A 21,836-nucleotide genomic window follows, 5' to 3' on the forward strand; every position below is an offset into this window, starting at 1 on the left:
TCAGATTTTCCTGAGTCTCCTGGTACCAGGTAGAACATTGTTATTAACCAAGCGACTGTGCATTGAAGAGCTGGCTTGTTTTCCCTGATAGGAAAGCACCTGTAGTAGACACAAAGGGAGCACATTTTGTTAGTCTGTGTTATAGAGTGAATTCTGACAGGTATACTTGGAAGAGGTTCTGTTTTGAGTGAGAAATCTGGGGTTCTTTTCAAAGCTACATGAGATTTAGTAATTTCGAGTTGGGGCAGAGGGAGACCGGGTTACTGTTGAGAAACTGGCAAAGCCTATGCATGCTTCTGTGCTTCTATTCAGAGACTTCGAGCTACTGTCGAGAGGTGGTATGGAATCGTCTCTAAAGTGAGATATTGACTAAAGCTTATGATGACAGATTAGAAGTATTAAATTGGCAGAGCTGTTGCAATGAGAAGGAGTAGCAGGTTGTCTGGAAAATTATATGTGATAAAATATTTTTACTTCCGACTTCTTATTCATAGTACACTCTTCACCAAAACAAATACTCTATAACATACTTGCTGCTATAGATTATTATTAAAGTTACTCTTACTTATGTTGTAAGAAACCCTGGTGAGAACTTACCTAATATAATGTTTAATGGTCAGACTGAAATATATATTTGTGTTTGAAATAATGACCTTGAATCACAAAAGTTGTTAAATGTCTTTTTTGGGTGGGGGGAGAGGCACATGATTTGCGGGATCTTAGTTCCCCAACCAGGGATTGAACCCGCGCCCACAGCAGTGAAAGCACGGAGTCCTAACCACTGGACCGCCAGGGAATTCCCCCAAAACATACATTTTAGAAATGATTCCATCAAAAATAGTTAATAGGGCTTCCCTGGTGGCGCAGTGGTTGAGAGTCCGGCCTGCTGATGCGGGGGACACGGGTTCGTGCCCCGGTCCGGCAAGATCCCACATGCCGCGGAGCCTGCGCGTCCGGAGCCTGTGCTCCGCAACGGGAGAGGCCGCGGCAGTGAGAGGCCTGGGTACCGCAAAAAAAAAAAGTTAGTAATTTTTTAAAAGAACCTCAGTTTCTTAAAGGGCTAACAGTTACTGAACTCCAGCTGGATTGTAGGTGAAGCCTGACACCACTCGACATCCTCACCCCTTAGGAGAGCATTTAGATTTAGATAGCTTCGAATTTTATCAGCCGAGTAGAACAGGCAAGGGACAGGCATCATCAGCATGTCCCTACTGAAACTGATGCAGTGTTTGGCAATATCACCATCCCCAGTCGCCTTAAGCTTTGTTCATTTATACTTGTCGGTGGGCATCCCCACCACAGAAAGAAAAGTGGGGCCCGCAGAGTAATGGTGGATGGGACATGCCGAAAAGTTAGTGTTCAAAACTGAGCTTGCCTTTCAGGCACCTCTTTAGCTCAGTTCACACTACATTTTGTTTGACAAAGTTATTGTACCCTGTTACATTAAACTTTCATTTGTGAATCTGAATAGATACTTACCCCTTTTCAGTACCTTCAGTGCTGTGCTAAAAGCATTGTCATGCTTGGAAGCTATTTTGAATAGGCAGATTTTGAAGTATTCCATCTTTTTGCCCACCATCTTCTCAGTGAAGCTTTCTTTGTCCACACTATTTATCCTGTTTTGCTTTATTTTTCTCCATGGCACCTATCTTCCAACTTGCTTTATAACTTAGTTTGGTTGTATGCCTGTCTTCACCCACTCTTTTAGGCTATCATTCATTCTTTTTTAATTCATTCTATAATGGACGGTTGATGGCCCTTTGGGTTGTTAACAGCCTTTTTTTTTTTTCTTTCCAGTTGCCAAAACTGCTTTGAACATTCTTTTGCATTCTTCTGGTGCTCCTGGGCAAAAGTTTCCCCAGGGAATAGATTTAAGAGTGAAATTGCAGTCACAGTAATTGTACATGTTTAACTTGACTAGAATATGAACAAAATTTGCAAAGTAGTTGTGCAGATATGTGTTCCCACTAGCAGCGTCGAAGAGTTTCTGTTGCCCCTTGTCTTCTCTAGCACTTGATATCAACAGACTTCCAAGCTTTTGCCAGATTGGTAGATGTAAAATGATAGCTCATGATGGTTTTATTTGCACTTTTTTGATGACTAATGAGATGAGAGTCTTTTCATATATTTATTGGTCAGTTGTGTTTGTTGTTCTTTGTAGTGCCCATTGAGGTCTTTGCCCATTTTTCTGTTGGATGTTGGTCATTTTTTACTAATATGTGAGAGTTCCTTAATGTATTCCTTACTTCTGTCTGTCACGTATGTTGTATTTATCACCAGTTTCTGGGCCTTGTCTCTTCTGTCACTCTAGGGTATTAAAAGTGAAGGAAAAGTCTTAATTTTAACGTGGTTGAATATATCTTTTTATGGTTTGGGCGTGTGTGTGTGTGTGTGTGTGTGTGTGTGTGTGTGTGTGTGTGTGTGTGTGTGTGTAAGAAATTGTTTCCTACTCTGAGCTCATAAAAATATTCCCTACATTGTCTTCAGAGATTTTTTCACTTTCCTTTCACGTTTGTCTTTAAACCATTTGGAACTGGTTCTTGTGTGTAGGATCTGTGAAAGAGATCCAATTTTATTTTCCCCATATATGGGTGATCACCTGTCCTAGTACCATTTATTGTCTACTCTCTCCTTTCCCCACTGATCTCTAGTGACCTTACTGTCATGAAACAGATTTCAACATGTGTGCATCTGTTTGGGTGCTTTCTATACTGTTCCTTTGGTCAGTTTGTCTGTCTCTATGCCAATGCCATTCTATCTTTATCACTGTAGCTTTATAGTAGCTCTTGATATGTTAAGCAAATCCCTGCATCTTGTTATTCTTCAGGAATATCTTGGCTATTCTTGACCCTTTGCAAATTGTGTAAAAATTTGAGTCAGCTTATCATGTTCCACAAAAAATTCTTTTGTGATTTTTTTTATTAGAATTGTATTGAATCCACAGATCAATTTGGGGAGAATGATATTTTATTATGTTGAACCTTCTAGTCAGTGAACCTGGTATTTTTATTTTTTTAAAGCTCTTTGTCTTTGAACACATTTTTACTAATTTACTTCATAAAGGGCTGCATATCTTTGGTTGGCTTTTTTAAATTTATTTATTTTATTTTTATTATTTTTGGTTTCGTTGGGTCTCAGTTGCAGCATGCGGGATCTTCGTTGCAGCGTGCGGGCTTCTCTCCAGTTGCAGCACGCAGGCTTAGTTTCCCCATGGCGTGTGAGATCATAGTTCCCTGACCAGGGATTGCACCTGCGTCCCCTGCATTGGTAGGTGGATTCTTAACCACTGGACCACCAGGGAAGTCCCCTTTCGTTAGCTTTATTCATAGGCACTTTTCAGAAATGCTACTACAAATGACGTAATGTTTTTATTGTGGTAAAATATGCACAGCATATCATTCTAACCCTTTTTGCAGGTACAATTCAGTGGCATTAGTACGTTCCCATTGTTGTGCAACTATCACCACTGTCCATCTCTAGAATTTTTTTATCATCCCAAACTGAAACCCATTAAACAATACTCCCCATTCTCCCTTCCACCCAGCCTCTGGTAACTAACCACTGTTCTACTTTGGTTTGTTGGTTTTTTTTGGGGGGGGGGGGGTTGTTTTTTCTGTGAATTTGACTAATCTGAGTACCTCATATAAGTGGAATCATAAGTGGCATTTTAAAAATATACCAGTATTTGTCTTTTTTGAGTGAAGAAATCAGTGTTTTATTAAATTGGTTTTTGTATTTAGCTAACTTGCTTAAAATATTAATTTCAATAATTTAGCTGGGGTTTTCTGTATAAACAAGCATATCACATGTGAATAAAAGGCTTTCCTACTATTAATTAAACCTGCCTATTGAGTTTTAAATTTTAATTAATTTTTTGTATACCTAGATAGTTCATTTTCAAATCTGTTGGTTGCCTCTTCAAGCTCTTCTTTATTTCTTTTAAACTGTTAAGTGTTATTTGATATTCGATTCTGTTATAAACTGTTTGCCATTCTGATTCTGCTGTTTCTGCTACTTTCTGATGGTGTTTTGTTTTTTGTTGGTATTTTGTGTATGAGCTGTCATTCCTTCAAATTTTATTTCTGCCAGCTGCCTGGTGGCAGTACTAATTTAGGACCACTTTAAATTAAATTCTTGACCTGAGAACCATTTGGGAGTCTGAATTTGGGCTCTCCACTTATAAGAAGTCTGGACTGGTTTGTAGTTATAACTTTTCAGGGTTTTGTTGTTGTTGTTGTTGTTTTGTGCCTGGGGAGAGGGGGATTTCACGGGTAAGTTTTGTAATCCCCTAGGGAGGGTTTCTAGCTCACCCATATACTGAGGGTATATTAGGGTCTCAGCTTTATGAGGAGTTGCCTGTTCAGACACCCCGCCGTGGCAGACCTTGGTCTTTGCTTCCTGTGTCTGTCCTGCAATGCTGTGAAAATTTAAGCTCAGATTTTTCCAAATAGATGCCCACTTCTTGAGTGATTCCATTTAACCATTCCTCTTTCACTTGGGTTTTACCCTCTTGCTAGTTCATCAAGGCATTTAAAACGTTTCTCTGCATTTTTTGAAACATTTTAAGTTATTTCCATTAGGAATGTAAATCAGGGGAACAAATCCACCATGTAGTTGGAAATTCCTATATCATTTTACTGTGTTGTTTTTAGTCATTTTGGAAAGGAAATCTGGGATTAAATGCATATTTTTTTATTTATAAAATTGAAATGGAGAGTGGCCTTTTACGGCTGCTGATTAATGATATTTCTTTTTTTTATAGGTGTCAGCTGTGATGCATGTTTAAAAGGAAATTTTCGAGGTCGCAGATATAAGTGTTTAATTTGCTACGATTACGATCTTTGTGCATCTTGTTATGAAAGTGGTGCAACAACAACAAGGCATACAACTGACCACCCAATGCAGTGCATATTAACAAGGGTAGATTTTGGTACGTATTTAATTAAAATTTTAATGAATTATCATTTAGAACTTTGTGTGTATGTGTATGAAGAAGTAAAGGCAAAATGTTCTAAAACTGTCCCCAGTAGCGTACATGAGGCTCCAAATTCATTAAAAATAACATGAGTCTTACTTTTATATTCTAAGTAATTTTTCCTCTTATAGTTTATTTATGAAAGCCATTCAGAAATAAATACAACCGGCAAGGTATGAAACGGAAGAGTGCCTCAGTAAAGAAGGAATAAAGTTTAAACTGACCGTTCTTGCTAACAATACATAAGTCTTCTTGCTCTGGTTATCAGGAAGCAGATTATTTCTACAGTTGATTAGAAGGCACTGTCAATTCATAAGAAAAGCTTTAAATGTTTCATGCTGTAATTTCTTACTAGTCAACACTTGTTATTATCTGATTATAGCCATCCTAGTGGGTGTGAAGGTGAAGTGGTGGTATCTCACGTGGTTTTGATTTGCATTTCTCTGATGGCCAGTGATGTTGACCATCTTTTCTAGTGCTGATTAGCCATTTGTGGATCTGCTTTGGAGAAATGTCTATTCAGATCCTTTGCCCATTTTTTAATTGGGTAATGTGTCCTTTATTATTGACTTTTAATAGTTCTTTGTGTATTCTATATACAAGTTCCTTACAGATAAATGACTTGCAGAAATTTTCTCCCATTCTGTGGGTTGTCTTTTCACTTTCTTGATGGTACGCTTTGAAGCACATAAGTTTTAATTTTGATGGTGTCTAGTTTATCTGTTTCTTTCCTTTGTTGTGCTTTTAGTGTCATATCTAGGAAACTATTGCCTAATCCAAGATCATAAAGACTTAAAATTATGTTTTTGTCAAAGGGTTTTATAATTTTAGTATTTACATTTAGATCTTTGATCCATTTTGAGTTAATTTTTGTGTGTGGAATGAGGTAGAGTTCCAACTTCATTCTTTGGCATGTGAATATCCGGTTGTCCCAGCGTCATTTGTTGAAAAGACTATTTTCTACCCAATGAATTGTCTTGGCATTACTGTTGGAAATCGGTTGACCAGAGGGAAAGGGGAAATTGGGGTGTGTTGGTCAAAGAGTACAAAGTTTTGTTATGCAAGATGAATAAGTTCCAGAGATCTAATGTATAGCATGGTGACCATACTTAACGATATTGTATTGTATACTGGAAATTTTCAAAGAGGAGATCTTAAATTAAATCTTCTCAACACACACACACACACACAAAATGGTAACTATGTAGAGGTAATAGAGATGTTAATTAGCTTGATTGTGGTGATCTTTTCACAGTGTATACATATGTGAAAACATATTTATACCATAAATATATACAATTTTTATATGTCAAAGATAGTAAAGCTGTTAAAAAAGAAAAATCAATTGACCATAAATGTCAGTTTTAATTTCTGGACTCTCAATCTGTTCCGTTGATATATATGCCTATATACCAGTACCACAGTGTCTCAATTATGTAGTAAGCTTTGAAATCAAAAAGTATGCATCTTCAAGCTTTGTTCTTTTTGAAAGTTGTTTTGGGTATTCTAGATCCCTTGAATTTCATGTGAATTTTAGGATCAACTTGTCAAGTTTCTGCGAAGGAGCCAACTGGGATTTTGGTAGGAATTGTTTTGTACCTGTAGATCAGTTTGGAGAGCAATGTTATTAAGTCTGCCAACCCATGAATGCGGGGTATCTTTCTGTTTATTTAGGCTATCTTTCTGTTTATTTAAGTCATCTTTCATTTCTTTCAGCAAAATTTTGTAGCTATCAGAGGATAAGTTTCACACTTCTTTCATTAAGTGTATTCCTAAATATTTTATTCTTTTTGCTTTTGTAAATGGAATTTTTTAAAATTTTTATTTTGGATTGTCCATTGCAAATTACAGAAAAAGAATAGGTTTTTATATATAGATCTTGTATCCTGAAATGCTACTGAACTTGTTTATGAGTTCTGATAGTTTTTTAGTGGATTCGTTAGGATTTTCTATATACAGCAGGGGTCCCCACAGCTACTGGAACCGGGCCTCACAGCAGGAGATGAGCGGCGGGTGAGCAAGCGAAGCTTCACCTGTATTTACAGACAGTCCCCATCGCTCACATTACTGCCTGTCAGATCAGCGGCAGCATTAGGTTCTCATAGGAGCGGGAACCCTACTGTGAACTGCACATGCCAGGTATCTAGGTTGCACGCTCCTTATGAGAATCTAACACGTCATCATCTGAGGGGAGCTGAGGCGGTGATGCCAGTGCTGGGGAGCGGCTGCAAATACAGATTATCATTAGCAGAGAGGTTTCACTGCACAGAGATCATAATAAATCAATTGCTTGCAGACTCATATCAAAACCCTATCAGTGGGCTTCCCTGGTGGTGCGGTGGTTGAGAGTCCGCCTGCCGATGCAGGGGACACGGGTTCGTGCCCCGGTCCGGGAAGATGCCGCGGAGCGGCTGGGCCCGTGAGCCATGGCCGCTGAGCCTGCGCGTCCGGAGCCTGTGCTCCGCAACGGGAGGGGCCACAACAGTGAGAGGCCCGCGTACCGCAAAAAAAAAAAAAAAAAAACAACCCTGTCAGTGAGTGGCAAGTGAAACAAGCTCAGAGCTCCCACTGATTCTGCATTATGATGAGTTGTATAATTATTTCAATATATGTTACAATGTAATAATAATAGAAATAAAGTGCATAATAAATGTAATGTGCTTGAATCATCCCAAAGCCATACCCCACCCCCACCCCGCCTGCATCCATGGAAACTGGTCCCTGGTGCCAAAAAGGTTGGGGTTTGCTGATATACAGGGTCACGTCATCTGCTAATAGAGATAGTTTTACTTCTTCCTTTCCATCTCGATGCCTTTCCTTTCATTTTCTTGCCTAATTACTCTGGTTAGATCCTCCAGTAAAATATTGAATAGAAATGGCAAGAGTGGACATTCTTGTCTTGTTCCTGGTCTTAGGCGGGAGGCATCCAGTCTTCCACCAGTAAGTATGATGTTAGCTCTGGGTTTTTTGTAGATGCCCTTTATCAGGTAAGAAAGTTCTCTTCTTTTTTTTTTTATGTTTGTCTCCACCTACCCCAAATTCACTTGGCAAGTCTTATGCATATAATAAATGGTCAATATATATGTAATGGGTAAATATTTTTAAGATAGTCTTAATTTCCCTAAAAATGAATGTGCACGAATCTACCATGTAGTAAACACTTTCTTTCATTTTCTCTTCTCACAAAAACGATCATATCCTCTTAAAGTAGGTATTTGTTTCATGTTAAATAATGAGATCTTTGTAATGAAGTGACATAACATACTAAGTGTACTTTCAATTGCATTTCCTTTTGTGCTCCTAATAGAGAAAAATAGACTTATTCCTTGGCATGTGTTAATCAGGCAAACAAATTATTCCCACAGACTCTCACTAATTGGTCAGTTCTTCAGTAACCAAGTTGGGCAGAGTACGTTGTGGTAGTTCCCCATTCAAGTTAGCATTTATAATAACTGAATGCTTAGGGTCCTTCCTGCTATATGAATGGTATGTTCTGTAGATAAATAGCTGCATCTAGGAGTTAGCATATTGATCATTGTCATCTGTTCTTTCCCTCTGAGCACTTGTGTTCTTGTATATGATATATCCTGCTGATTCTTTGTATTGACATTGGTGTTGCCACAGTATATACAGAGATAAAGAAAAAAATAAATTACGATAAAATTAGAACCAGATGTGAAATTAGAGATGTTTCAAAATTAAATGAAGGGATATAAAGCTGTTTGCTTGCTTTTCTCTTAAGGCTGTAGTAGCAAGTAGAGAAGGAATTTGGGAAGAGTGACATAGAGTCCTTGGGAGAATAAGGATGTTACAGAGGTAAACAGAGAGGTACCTAAGCACTCCTTGACAAAGTGAGGCTGTTGGTGGAGATTTCAGGCACCCTGTTTTTTTTTACGTTATTGTACCACATGGTTACATTTTTATATATTTTTTAAAAAACGAATAATAATTATTTCTCAATGCAGTTCCACTCTGTTTTTCAGATTTGTACTATGGTGGGGAAGCTTTCTCTGTAGAGCAGCCACAGTCTTTTACTTGTCCCTATTGTGGAAAAATGGGCTATACGGAGACATCTCTTCAAGAACATGTTACTTCTGAACATGCAGAAACATCAACAGAAGTGGTAAGTGAAGCAGCCTTGTGTCTAAATGATATGGTAAAGTATATTATTTCTAACATAAATAAAGGCATGTCACTATCATCTACCTCCTGTTAAGTGTACTGTTACTGTTTGTGTGATAACTGTTAAATTATCTTCAAACAGCAAATTTTACGCATCCTAGGAGGGAGGCTGCACGTGTACAAGATGATGCCCCCTATTTGTCCACACTAGCCTTTCTTGCGGTGTTGCTGAAAGCACAATGTGGAATCTTAACCAAATTCAGGAGCCTTCAGTAAACACGTGGTGAAAAGGTTTAAAGCACCCCGACCTGCAACACATCTCTTTCCATAGTATTCTAGCTGCCTGATTGATTTCCCTTTTATAAGGAAACCTTCACAAGGAAATTTTAAAATCTTTGGTCATATACTAAGTAGAAATCCATTGTCACATCTCATTGTGATAGATCACTGACCTTCCTTGGTTTTCATCAGATCATATTTCTTGCTTCATAGGTCAGAGCTTTGAGGTCCCTAGAAGTTCCTCCTACTCTGATCTTTGCCAGTGGCCAGGGACCCAGAATAATACCCAAAGAAAATCTTGGCTTGAAAGCTTTTTGGATATTTTACTTGACACCTGAGTCAGCATATATCCAACTTCAAGAAATGATGAGTGCACCCCAAAGAGTCCCCTTCCCCCCGTTTACCATTGGTAACAGTAGATAAAGTGAGCCATGAGAGCTGGAACTGTGGGTGTGGAACTCGGAGAGTTTGGGCCCAAGCATTTGCACATTGCTTCAACTCATAAGCCCCTGAATGTACTCAAAACAAATTAACTGAAACTCAGGAGAAGTAAAGTAATAGTGTATCCAAGGACTCACAGCTAGTAAGGGGCAGAGTCAGGTGTTTGAACTCAGCCAGAGTCCCTCTGGGTTGTAGAGTCCCTACTTAACCACTGTCTTATTCTGTCTCCACTACAGCCCTGCTGTTACAGCTGTGAGAGTACAGGTTCACTGTTATCTCCACTTACACTGCTAGTTGATGTTAAAGTTGTTATAAGATTCATAGTTCAAACAGTTGGTGAATTTACATTATGTAGTTCTCAAATCAAATTTTACCGTCTGACAACTCAAAAATGCTCTCATCTTGCACCTTGGGGAACCTCAGAACACTATTGTCACATTTTACTTGTGTTCTTAATTTGTTCTTTTTATTCTACAAAGGTGATTTTGCTTCCTTTTGGAACAGTCCCAGATGACAGTGTGAAGAATGAATGCTGATTTGATTGCATCTCTGTCCTGGTTGTTGTGGGAAAGTTGGAATAATTTCTCTTTGATTTAAATTCTGTTAAGTTTGAGAATTTATTTACCTAGATATAATAAGGAGGGGTTTCCCTATTGTAAACCTGGCATTCTTAAAATCATTATTATATTAGCCAGTAGGCCCTAGTGTAGTAGTTCCATCACCCCTTTGGGACAGGACAATGTGTCGGTTTTCCACATCTAAAACTGGGGAATCCAGTGGAAATTCAAGTCCTCTCCATGAATGAAAAGCTAATTATTCATTTTTAAAAATGAGAGTCAACTACCAGCAGTCTTGCCTTTATTTTTTTCCAGAAAGTAAATACAATTTATTTATACTCCTTTGTACCTGATACACAGTTTGAAAATTAAATACCATCTACAAATAGTTTTATGGTCTGTCTCTCATAAGTTGTGTTCAGTTATATGCCTTCGTTTAGTTTCCCAACTTTTGGAACATAGCTCAAGGCAGCGGCCATACCATTTTTTCATATTAGTATTTGTGTAATATTTTAAGGATTTCTCTCTCCTCATGGGCTCTTAGTCTGCATGAGCACCGCATCTACCTCGCTTCCCACTCATTAGCACACCCAGACATTTCAAAGTGAAAAATAGCAAGCAGGCAAGAATCTTTGATACAAAGGTGCTTGATTCTTTGAATCATGTAGGTCGTGTCCTAGATCCGGGGCTGACATCAGCAGGTGTACCACGTGTGGAATACTGGCCAGTGTCCATGCTCAGTGATTGCTGCCTGTGCCTTGCCAGGTGTTAAGTATTTTGAATGCCTCTAGGTATATATGTGAAACACATTATCAGCTCTGATGTGTTACAGTTATACGTAAATGTCCATGTGATATTATTATGTGTGCCCTCTCAGCACCCTCCCCCCTGTGTTTTGCCAAGTCATGGTAATTAAAACATTTTTGAATTCTGGAGTTCAGGAGTGACTCATGTCATTTTGGAAGGTAGGGAATTAGATTCACATAATAGCTGTATCTCTGTTTCTATTCCTGTTTATATTTTTCTTCCTAAGTGCTCAATTTTCTATCCTTCTTTGCCCCTGCATTTCCTGCATATCTCTCCTCTGTACCACCAGCTTGTACCTTCCTCTAGGACTTAAGGATCTCACTCCTCTAACCAGCATCCCTTTGGAACATTTAGGAGTGAGAGGATATATCCCTGCAGATATTACTGTCACCACTAGTAAGCACTTACCAATACCTGACATAGCTAGTAAGAAAGTGTACGGAAGGTTAATTTTTAAAATAACTTTGTAGTCTTTGTGTGTATATATATATTTTGTTGTTGTTGTTTGTTTGTTTGTTTTTGGGGTTTTTTTTGCGATACACGGGCCTCTCACTGTTGTGGCCTCTCCCGTTGCGGAGCACAGGCTCCGGACGCGCAGGCTCAGCGGCCATGGCTCACGGGCCCAGCCGCTCTGCGGCATAGGGGATCCTCCCAGACCAGGGCACGAACCCGTGTCCCCTGCATCAGCAGGCGGACTCTTCAACCACTGCGCCACCAGGGAAGCCCCTTTGTCTATATTTTTGTCTCCTTTTTCAACTTGGGACTCTAAGGCCCCAACCTAAGATTTGCCTCCTTTCTTAAGATTAATTTAAGATTGCTCAAGAGGCTTTTGATTTTGAGGATATGGAGGATCCTTCAAACTAGATATTATTAAAAACATCTGACATAGAATGCATAGTGAAGCTGATTAAAAATTTTACAAGCAGATTTGGTGTAGTCTCAGGGATCTTTTTATAAACACCAAATTTGATAAGCAGTGTGATTTTGAAGTTAAGCACAAGTTCTTAAAAACCCTCATAGTTATGAAATCTGGTTGATTGGGACTAGTTTTTGGTTGCGGGAAGAATTAAGAGGGGAAGTAGCACAGTATGTAATTATCAAAATCCATCAAGCTGGTAGTAGAAGTGAGCGCTAGAGGTCAAATGGGATTGCAAACATGAAGGATTTGTTGAGGAAGTGGTAAGAATGTGGAAGAAATACGGTGGGAAAGCTTTGAACATAAAAACATTAAGCATGACTCCTGAAATTTTTCTTAAATCTTACATTTGAGGTGACTTGCACTGCAGCTAATTAGAAAGCCTTCAGGGATTTTTGTTGTTGTTTTTAAATGAAATGTAGCTTTACCTCTAATTAATGATATGTAATTAATCTTTCACTTCCTTGTTTAATAAATCTCTTGCAATTTATATTAAGAACATTATGCTTTAAAAAGTAAAAGTACTTTTGTTCACCAACATTTTCTTCTCACTTCTAGAAATCTGTGTTGCAGTATACTACTCCGTTCATAATTGCATCAGTTCTCTAGCATTCCCTGCTGGAAGCTTTTTGCTTTCTATTTTTCATTTGGTTTTACTCTTTGGTTTCTTTCCTCTCCAAAAAGGGGAGGTTAGGGCAATCTCCAGCTTTTAGGTTTTCATACATGTAAGTGATACAGTCCCTCCTTTTTTTTTTTCTTTTAATTGTGTTAGTTTGTTCATTTTTATTTTCCTAGGGATACATCCGTATAAGTTTCTGAACGTGGCACAAGGTTATTCATAATATCATCTTATTATATTGTCGATGTCTACACTATCTGACTCTTTCTCATTTCTTTTTTGGTTTTTTTTTTTTTTACCTTTTTTCTTTTTTTAATTAATTTTTATTGGAGTATAGTTGCTTTACAGTGTTGTGTTACTTTCTACTGTACAGCAAAGTGAATCATCTTTCACCTTGGGGAACCTCAGAACACTATTGTCACATCCCTCCCTTTTTAATGAAGACCTAGATATGTTTGTAACAAATTGAGTTTAATTTTGAAATAGCATGGTTGTATTGTGTTCTATTTATACTGATTTGATAAGAAGTAAAAACCAAGAAGAAAGAATTATTTTAGAAATTTTTCACAATCTGACTATACAATTTTATTCTTATGGAGAAACATGATGACATAAAAGGACTTTTAAATTTGTTTCTAATGAGTCAGAATAATCTGTTTTAGCTGGTAATTTTTTTAATATTTAGACGGTTGTTTGTCAATTAAAAGGAGCCATAGAACACAGAATAGAAATTATCATCATTGTGGCGTTTTGTGTATAAACAGATGCATTTGATACCTAAATTCAACAAGCAGGAAAATATAAGATCTAATATACTGCAAACCAAAATAATGTGACAGGTATGGTTTATACATGAGGGCTATGAAAGGTTGCATATCTTTAAATTGTGTATAGGACTTTTAAATTTTGACCATCAAAATAGTATCTGTATTTCATTGAAAGACCATTTTAATATGTAGATATATAGAGCTAACTTCCCAACACAGGTATTTCCTTATTAGGAACAATAATAGTGGAGTGAACCACAATTTTTACAAATCTTCTAATCTAATCTTGTACATTTTCTTAAATATTATAATTACCTATTTACTCTTATAATCAGGTAATCAAGAAAAGTAAGCATTTAAAAGCCAAATACACATTTTTTTTTTTAAATAGGCTTTAATTGACTGTTACTACTTGCATTCTTCTTCTTCAAAGAATGCAGTTGGATGCTGTCTGCTTTTCTGTGAACTAACAATGGTATTTTATTTAATAATAGTGGAGGAATACATAAAACTACCGTTGCTACAGGCAACCATATAGCTACTACTCATTTGCATTTAGCTAGAGAGATTATAGAAGACCAGGATTTGGTACTTTTACCATTTGTGCTTTTCATTACTTTTGACTCAGAACACTTTCTTTTTTATAAATCACTTTTTTACTATCTTTAGTATTTAGCTATCTTTGCACATTTTTAATAATAGTTATTTTGAGCATATTTACTTGTTTAAAATCGGATAGTAATACTTTTGATTTTAAGGGTGATAGAGCCATTGGTTTCCCAGTAGATTCTTGAGTTGATAGCACAGAAGGAAATGATAGGAGACACGTTGGGCATTCCAGATTGTTCTAGGATAATTCAATTTATGTGTGTGTCCTGATATTTTAAAAGATATTTCTATAAGAGATCAGTTCCTTAAGGTGATATGAAAACCAGGAGGGGAATCATTTAGAATATTATGAAAATGAGGTAATAAAAGCTTTTCCAAGAAGGTGTTGTGCCTGGTATTTCAGAGTATATTGTTATCCTGGGTAGGGTTTTCATTGCTCTGTACTTCCCTCTGTGTTGAAGTAAACTTCTGTAGGGGAAGGTGAGTAGGCAGTTTTCAGAATGGGAAGAACACCCAGTGTGAAGGGGATGCTGGGTAAGAGCAGCAGGTGTAGAGACATTCACTTTGAGTTCTTTTTTTCTTTGGCCACTGGTTTGGTTTCTTCTTTGTCCTGTGAAATACTGGCTTGTCTAGTTCAGTGTCTGGACAGCTAATTTCAAGTCAGTGCATAGAAGTGGGGCCTCTTCTTGCAGGGCTTGCAGAAAGATTTGTAGGGAAGGGGGTATAAATTAAAGATGGGACCTCTCTGGCAACTATTGGAAAATTATAAGGTAGCTCAGTAGTCCTTTAAACACTTTTCAGCCTTGTCTCTTCTCCTGGTATCCCTTTCTTCCCCATCGTGCCCCTCAGGTTAAAAAAAGAAAAACTGGTTAAGAAAATTATTTGAAGACGCCAGTCTCGGTCTTCATAGCTGAGGTTATTTTTTCTAGGAAATCCGACCAAACTCAGCCTCACTTGACAAACTTGTAATGCTCTTGAGGAGAGAGCATACAAAGCTTCTGTCATTGCCAGACACTCAACTCATAAACAACATAAACCCACTAACTTACGTGGAGTCATTTGTGACTTTTCACTAAAACTGTTGCTGGCTTTGGGCTCCGCCTCCCTGTGCCTGTCTCCCTGCAGCTCGCAGGTGCTTACGGACACACTATGCAACAAGACGTGCCCGTTTCCTTTTCTTTCTCTAGGTCTACAGGGGAAATAGATAGCTTACCCCAGGATAGGTGGAAACAGTGAAGCTTACACTGCAGTTCTTCTTCTCAGTACTCGTGGATATGAGTGCTCATATTCAGAGTGAACTGTGAACAGGATAAAGAAGTGCGAGCGCCCTGACCCCTTTGGAGTTATTTTTCATTGTGGCTAAATTATGTTTTTTCAAGTGTTATGAATTTCCAGGACATCAGTATACACATGTAATTTAAATCTATATCCAAGAAACATGTTTAAAACCAAAACTTTATTTATTTAGTACTCTTAAATCATATATAAAAATGTAAGGAAAACTGAAATTTTTGTATTTAACAAAAACTCCCTAACATTCTAAATGCTGCTCTTGGGAAGCAGGTGACAGTTCCAACCTCAGCATTAAAATGGGGAGAATGGAACTGAGGAGAAAAATAAATTCAATATGAAGTAGCTTATACTTAATTATAAGTTCATTTGAGTGTTCCACTGCAACAGCAGAAAATTAGATTATAATCGAGTTGAACATTGTGATCACTCGGGTCTTGAAAGAACCTATATCTGTATTGACAAAACAGATGGCTAAGGTGCATGTAGCTACAATTTAGATGGTTCTAGAGAAGGCCCAAAATGAGTTTGTTGACCATGTAGCATAGATTTTCCACTAGTGCTTTTTGTATGTCCTCAAAGCAAAACTTCACTCTGGTCTTATTTTCATTATATCTGCAGATTTTATAAGATAAACTACTTTTAATTACTCAAGAGATCCAAAAATCTGGAGTTATCAGTTAGCCTTAGCAGTTGTTAATTCAGTAGAATGTCAACTCTCTTTTTTTAGTATGAGGATTAAAATATAATGCATGTGAGGGGTTTTGTATGTCATGGCTTTAAATTATAATAGCTCCTTTGGGTCACCACCTTTCAGTAAAAGAAACTTTGTTAAAAACACCCCCATTGAATTGCAGTTGATCAGAAAATCTGCCTTACAGAACAAGCCCGTGGTATTTCTAGAGCTGAATTTGAGTTCCTCAAAAGGAGAGACACAAATTGTGCCCCAGATATGAATTGTACCTAAGTATTTACTCAGTAAATACTTAATGAATTAGTTAATCCATAGTAACAAAATTATACAGTATGGCAAATTTAACCAGTCAGAACTTTAAGTTTACCAGCTTACCTGGACTTCACAGCATAAGTCCTTTAACTTACAGAAATTAGGACACAGTTGTAAAGAGCAGCACAAGAGAAGGTATGCTTATCGCACTTCCAGAAGTTGCCCTTATCTTAAACGACACTCACAAGGCTTTACTTAAATGTTTTTATTTGAATTTATTACATAGTCTACATAAATATCGTAAAAAAGGAAGACCCCAACTTTAAAAAGAGGCTATTTTTGTAAATGTCCTTTGGACACCTGGTTTGGAGCTCAGAGCACAGTAAGCACATAAGTTGCCAGAACACATCATGTAGTGAACTTGGGTTTCAGAGCTAGCTTGGGAAAACCTAGGTAACCTTATACTAGAAAATTAGTATAGTATCAAACAACACAGGAAAATTATTTGGCTTGAAATTATGTTCTTGTGTTATTATTGGGGAAAAACAGCACATTCACATAAGGATGAAGAAATAATCAGAGCTTTTCTGAAGACAGTAGAGCTATGGCAGTGGGCAGGTTCTTCACTGCATTTTAATTTTGCTTCAGAACTTATAACTCTTCAGATACAAGGCTGTTACTTTTAATCTTTTCAACCACGATTAACTTCATAACTTGACTCACAGCTGTAATAAAGGAATGAGGAATGGAAAAGGGGGAAGGAGTTTTGAAGTAATGACCGGACAAAAAACAGGGAAACAAAGGAGGATGGGGGCTGCAGAAGGGCTAGGGTGTGAGAGAAAGTGTGGGTGCCTGAGAAGAAATTAACTGAGGTGTTAGCTGTGATGGAGGAAATGGGTCAGGTTGGGGCACAACATTTACTTTGCCCTCAGACGGATGACGTCAGAAGAAAGGCTGTTCTGGGTCATGCCTGGGTCAGTTATTAAGGACAGCTTAGGGAAACATTTGCTGGTCTTTCTCAAGACTTCATATATTCCTAACTTCTCAATGTGTCTCTCCAACTATTAACCAGGAGCGTTACATCTAATATGTCAAGTGTGAAGTAGTGCTTTCCGAAGTCATCAGATTCTTGGAGTAAAGCACGATGGCTGTCAGCATAATAAATTTAAAACATGGCCTCTACCCACACAGACTTTATAGCATGTCTAAAAACCAAACTAGCTCTTTTGACACAATTGGAGAAAAATGCAAGGAGTCAGCGCTTTGTGACTTGAGGTAGGCCTTGAAAAATGGGTGTTACTTCAAAAAGTGGACAGAATGGAAGGCATGGTATTACTCGAGGGAAGAGACATGAACCAAGATGCAGTGTTAGAAAGAACACAGGAGGTGGAAAGGATGGTAAGGCATTGATTGTTGTGTGAAGTAGTGGGAAAACTGAATCAGCCAAATGAAGCCAGATAGTAGAGAACCTTTAAAGCCAGAATATTTGTCCACTTGTTTTGGTGGACAATAAAGAGAAGTGTTTGCCCCTGTACAGAGGAGAGACATTTTCTCTACCATCATGGCACCTAGGCTCTCATTTGGGAAGGGAAGGATGGTAGGGTTTGAGTGATTCTGTAGTTCTTTTGAAACGGGATGAACTTAATCATAATGATTATGTGGATGAACATGGATCAAAAAAGGGTAGAGGGGCTTCCCTGGTGGCGCAGTGGTTGAGAGTCTGCCTGCCGATGCAGGGGACGTGGGTTCGTGCCCCGGTCCGGGAGGATCCCACATGCCGCGGAGCGGGTGGGCCCGTGAGCCATGGCCGCTGAGCCTGTGCGTCCTGAGCCTGTGCTCCACAACGGGAGAGGCCACGACAGTGAGAGGCCCGTGTACCGCAAAAAAAAAAAAAAAGGGTAGCAATTACAAAGAAGCTTTTGCTGCCTGTTATAAGACCATGATCATCAGAGAAGTGATGCCTCAGACATTTGGTATCACCAGAAAGTAACAATAGAAAATGATGTAAGGAAATCACAGCTTTGGAACATGTATTCTCAAAAGGAAAATGTTTCTCATGGGTGTAAAATTAGATCGAAGAAATAAATGAGATTAGCAGGTTTGTGATCCAGAAACCTAGTCGAGAAATGCCGATTGCCAGGGCAGTTATTTCACTTAGGGTGTTTGCTGTGAGAAGAAGCGTGGTGTCCCAGAATCTGAGTTCAAGGACAGTTTCAAGTGGTCTGAGAAGATGATACATCGAAGTGGATCCTCCTCATGGTGAAGAGCCTACCTCGCTCCCCAGCAGCTGCTGAACGAATTTGGTGAAAGACCAGTCTCTCTATAATGCTGCAGTCTAGCTTCAGTGAAGGCCAGGTTGTATGCTGGATCGGATAGGCAGTTTTTAAAATGCGTTTTTCTGTAGCAGTGAACAAAATGGGCAAGAAGTGTATTACGAAGCCTATCCAAAAGAAGGAGGGAGAGAGAGAGAGGTAAAGAACTCACCACATCACAGGAACTTAAATCCTCCTCTCTTGTTGTTTTAAAGCACTGTACAGTAGCCAGACAGAATGCCACCTGGAGAGGGTTTTCGAGCTCAAGAAAGAAGCTGGGGGAAATCCGAACTTGCTTTAGACTGGTTGATAATTATATGGGGCGCTTTGCTTTTAGATTTCTTTTTTAATGTAGTAGCCTGTCACAGGGAAAAAGGTTTTGTAAATTCAGTAGTGACTTAGCATTTACATGTTGAATAGTAACTTCAGAAGGTATGTTCTAGACATTGGTCACACAGGTGACCACCGGTGTTAAGAATCTGTACTGACTGGTTACTCACTGGCAATCATGCACTGGGAACATGTGGAAAAATGGAAACTCCATTATGTTTTTGGCCTGGGGTCTCACCCCAGTACATGGGTAACGGCTTCCAAAGGTGCTACAGGTAAAAAGCAGGACTGACGGTGACCCTCAGTGGCAGGATGACGCAGAAGGGGAAGACTTGAGCAATAGCAAAGATTGCTAAGACTGAGAATAGCAAGGACATTTGTGAATAAGCTTGTGGGGGAGGGGTAGCTAATGACAACATTTGGTGTTTCATACAACAGGGTAAGTATTATTTTTCAGTACCTTTGTATATTCAAGCAGTATTTACCAAACTTTCTAATTATAAAGTAACTGGGACCCTTGTCAAAATACAGATTCTCAAACCTAGAATCACTTTCTAGGCAGGAGTCTAGGAAACTATTTTTTTATATATATATTTTTTATTTTATTTTTTATACAGCAGGCTCTTATTAGTTATCTGTTTTATACATATTGGTGTATACATGTCAATCCCAATCTCCCAATTCATCCCACCGCTACCACTCCCCCCCGCCGCTTTCCCCCCTTGGTGTCCATACGTTTGTAGGAAACTATATTTTTAACAAATGCTCCAGATGAATTATATCCTTAGCACATTTAGGAAGCACTGACTTAAGCCAATTCAGTAAGCCTTAACGTTGACAAATTGTTGTAATTTTTTTAATTTTTTATTTTATTGAAATATAGTTGATTTACAGTGTTGTGTTGTCATAATTTTAAGCCTAATGTGTTAGCTTAAAATTAATGGAATTTTCTTGTTCAGGTGATAGATATTTCTATATCATGTGGCGGTAGAAGTATGATAAATACTAATGTTGACAGGCTCATAATTTTAGGGTTAATAGCTTATCCTTTGTGTGGAATTTGCCTGTCCTGTAAAAGGTATTAGGTACCATCTCGGGGAAGTAAAGACACACTCAGAGCTAAGCTGCATTTGTGCTCCTGGGTGCAGGGTGGCGTCTGTCTCTATTCCCACCTCTTTGTTTCTCCTGCCCCACTTTGCTCTTCTTTTTCTCCCTTCCTCTTGTTCTCTCAATTATCTCTCAGAAAGTACAACCTTGATTTACCAAAGTTTTTATTCTACATGAGTTAGCTTGCTAAGTATAAAATGTAAAAACTTGTAAGGTGACCGGGCCTCCAGTTCCATCAGCACTTAGTTTTCCCTTCCAGGTCTTCATCTGAATTAGCTTCATGTGGCCCCAGGTGTCACAGCATCTTCCACTTGGTTCTAATCTAGCCTCTTGATTTTTGTGTGCCAGCTGCCAAACTAGGTGGTCCTCCTACCCCAGTAGTTCCTTATCCTTGGTAATTCTTTATCCCTAGTTACTAGAGAAGTGTTTGCTTTTGTTATTTCTCTCTAAGTGAAGCAGTCTGAATACCTTCATCCTGCCTTATCCCGATAGTGAAATATAAAAGATTTTGAATTACAGAACTGAAATTAATATACAATATTGAAGGATCCTGATTTTCCTTCTATTTTACATCAAAGGTGATTTTCTAGTTTGTAGGAGATTATCAGTCCTATTAGGACATTCTTAGTATGTTTGGTATCTGTACTTTCCCATTCTGTCTTCCTTCCAGGAATGCATGTTCTCAAGGAGACTTTCCTCATCTAAGTTCACTTATATGCATCCTCACAGTACTGCAACTTCTGTAGCTATCTTTGTGCAGTTCAAGTTATAAATAGATAACCACCTTTTGGTGGTTATTTTCTCTTTGGATAAAAATCTCATACATGCAACTGGAGGTTGTTTCTGTTTCTCCAAACATTGTCAATCTTTTTCGTTTTAGCAAATCTGGTCACAGTTCCCAAACAAGAAAATCACACTGTCCTGCATTTCTCAAAGAGTTTACAATCTAGCTAGACAAGACAGAAACATGTGAAAAGTAAAATAAGTATATCAGACTCTACCCCACAGTGTCACAGCACAGGAGTGGTACAGACAGTAAAACCCAAGTTCCTGGTAAGGAGAGAGTTGATAATCTGTACACTTGTAAACAGATCCAATTGCTTTTCTCTCTGGCACCAAAAAAAAGAAAAAAAAAAAAAGTTTCTAGCATCTTCTGAAAAAACACAGGCATAGCTATCTACTTCTTTCATTTGCCTCACAAGTATGTCCCATTGTGACCTCCCTAATTCTTTTGCACAGTCTTGCTTAAGTGTTATTTTTCTTGAGCAACTTTAGGTTTTCTTGAGGATATTTCTCAGAGTCCTGAGGCAGATAATCAGGACAGCTGACTGTTTGCACATTAAGGGGAACCTAGGATCACATCAGAGTCCGGGAGCTTCTGCTTTCTAGTCATTAGAGATAGGGATTTGTGTTCGCTTAGACTCTAGGAATCAGAGTGATTTGTTTTCCCCTCCGTATCCCGGTATTGTCCTTCCAGGTCTCGCCTTTTTCCTGCTGCCTCATCTCCAGTGCCGCTCTCCTCTCCCACTTGCTGTGAGCCGGCAGTAAGGTCAACCAGATGCCCAGTTTTACTCCAGGTGAAAGAACTTAGGCACAGGACACATGTACTGGCAAGATGAATCCTACCCTCAGCTCTCCCGTCCCTGGAGGGGCACAAGCTGAGACCTTCCATTGTCCGGGTCCTGTGGCTCCCTTTGGTTGTGTCCTTTGCTGATATCAGACCTTTCTTCTTGGTTCTGTTCTTTCAGGTTGAAGTTCT

General features: G+C 38.5%; 1 protein-coding gene across 6 annotated transcripts in view; it reads left to right on the plus strand.

Annotated features, from left to right (window-relative positions):
• The window catches only part of KCMF1 (potassium channel modulatory factor 1), a 76,261-nt gene that overhangs the window by 40,348 nt on the left and 14,077 nt on the right, over positions 1 to 21,836 (plus strand). For 5 of the 6 annotated variants that reach the window (XM_082851506.1, XM_082851510.1, XM_082851509.1 and 2 more), the window contains 2 exons: positions 4,763 to 4,930; positions 8,959 to 9,098. In XM_082851506.1, coding sequence (XP_082707632.1) covers positions 4,763 to 4,930; positions 8,959 to 9,098 — 308 coding nt within the window. Of the gene's footprint in view, positions 1 to 4,638; positions 4,931 to 8,958; positions 9,099 to 21,836 lie in introns of those variants that run through there. The other variant, XM_082851505.1, reaches the window with a different exon arrangement.

Source organism: Leucopleurus acutus (assembly GCF_964270905.1).
Source record: "Leucopleurus acutus genome assembly, chromosome: 12".
NCBI lineage: Eukaryota > Metazoa > Chordata > Mammalia > Artiodactyla > Delphinidae > Leucopleurus > Leucopleurus acutus.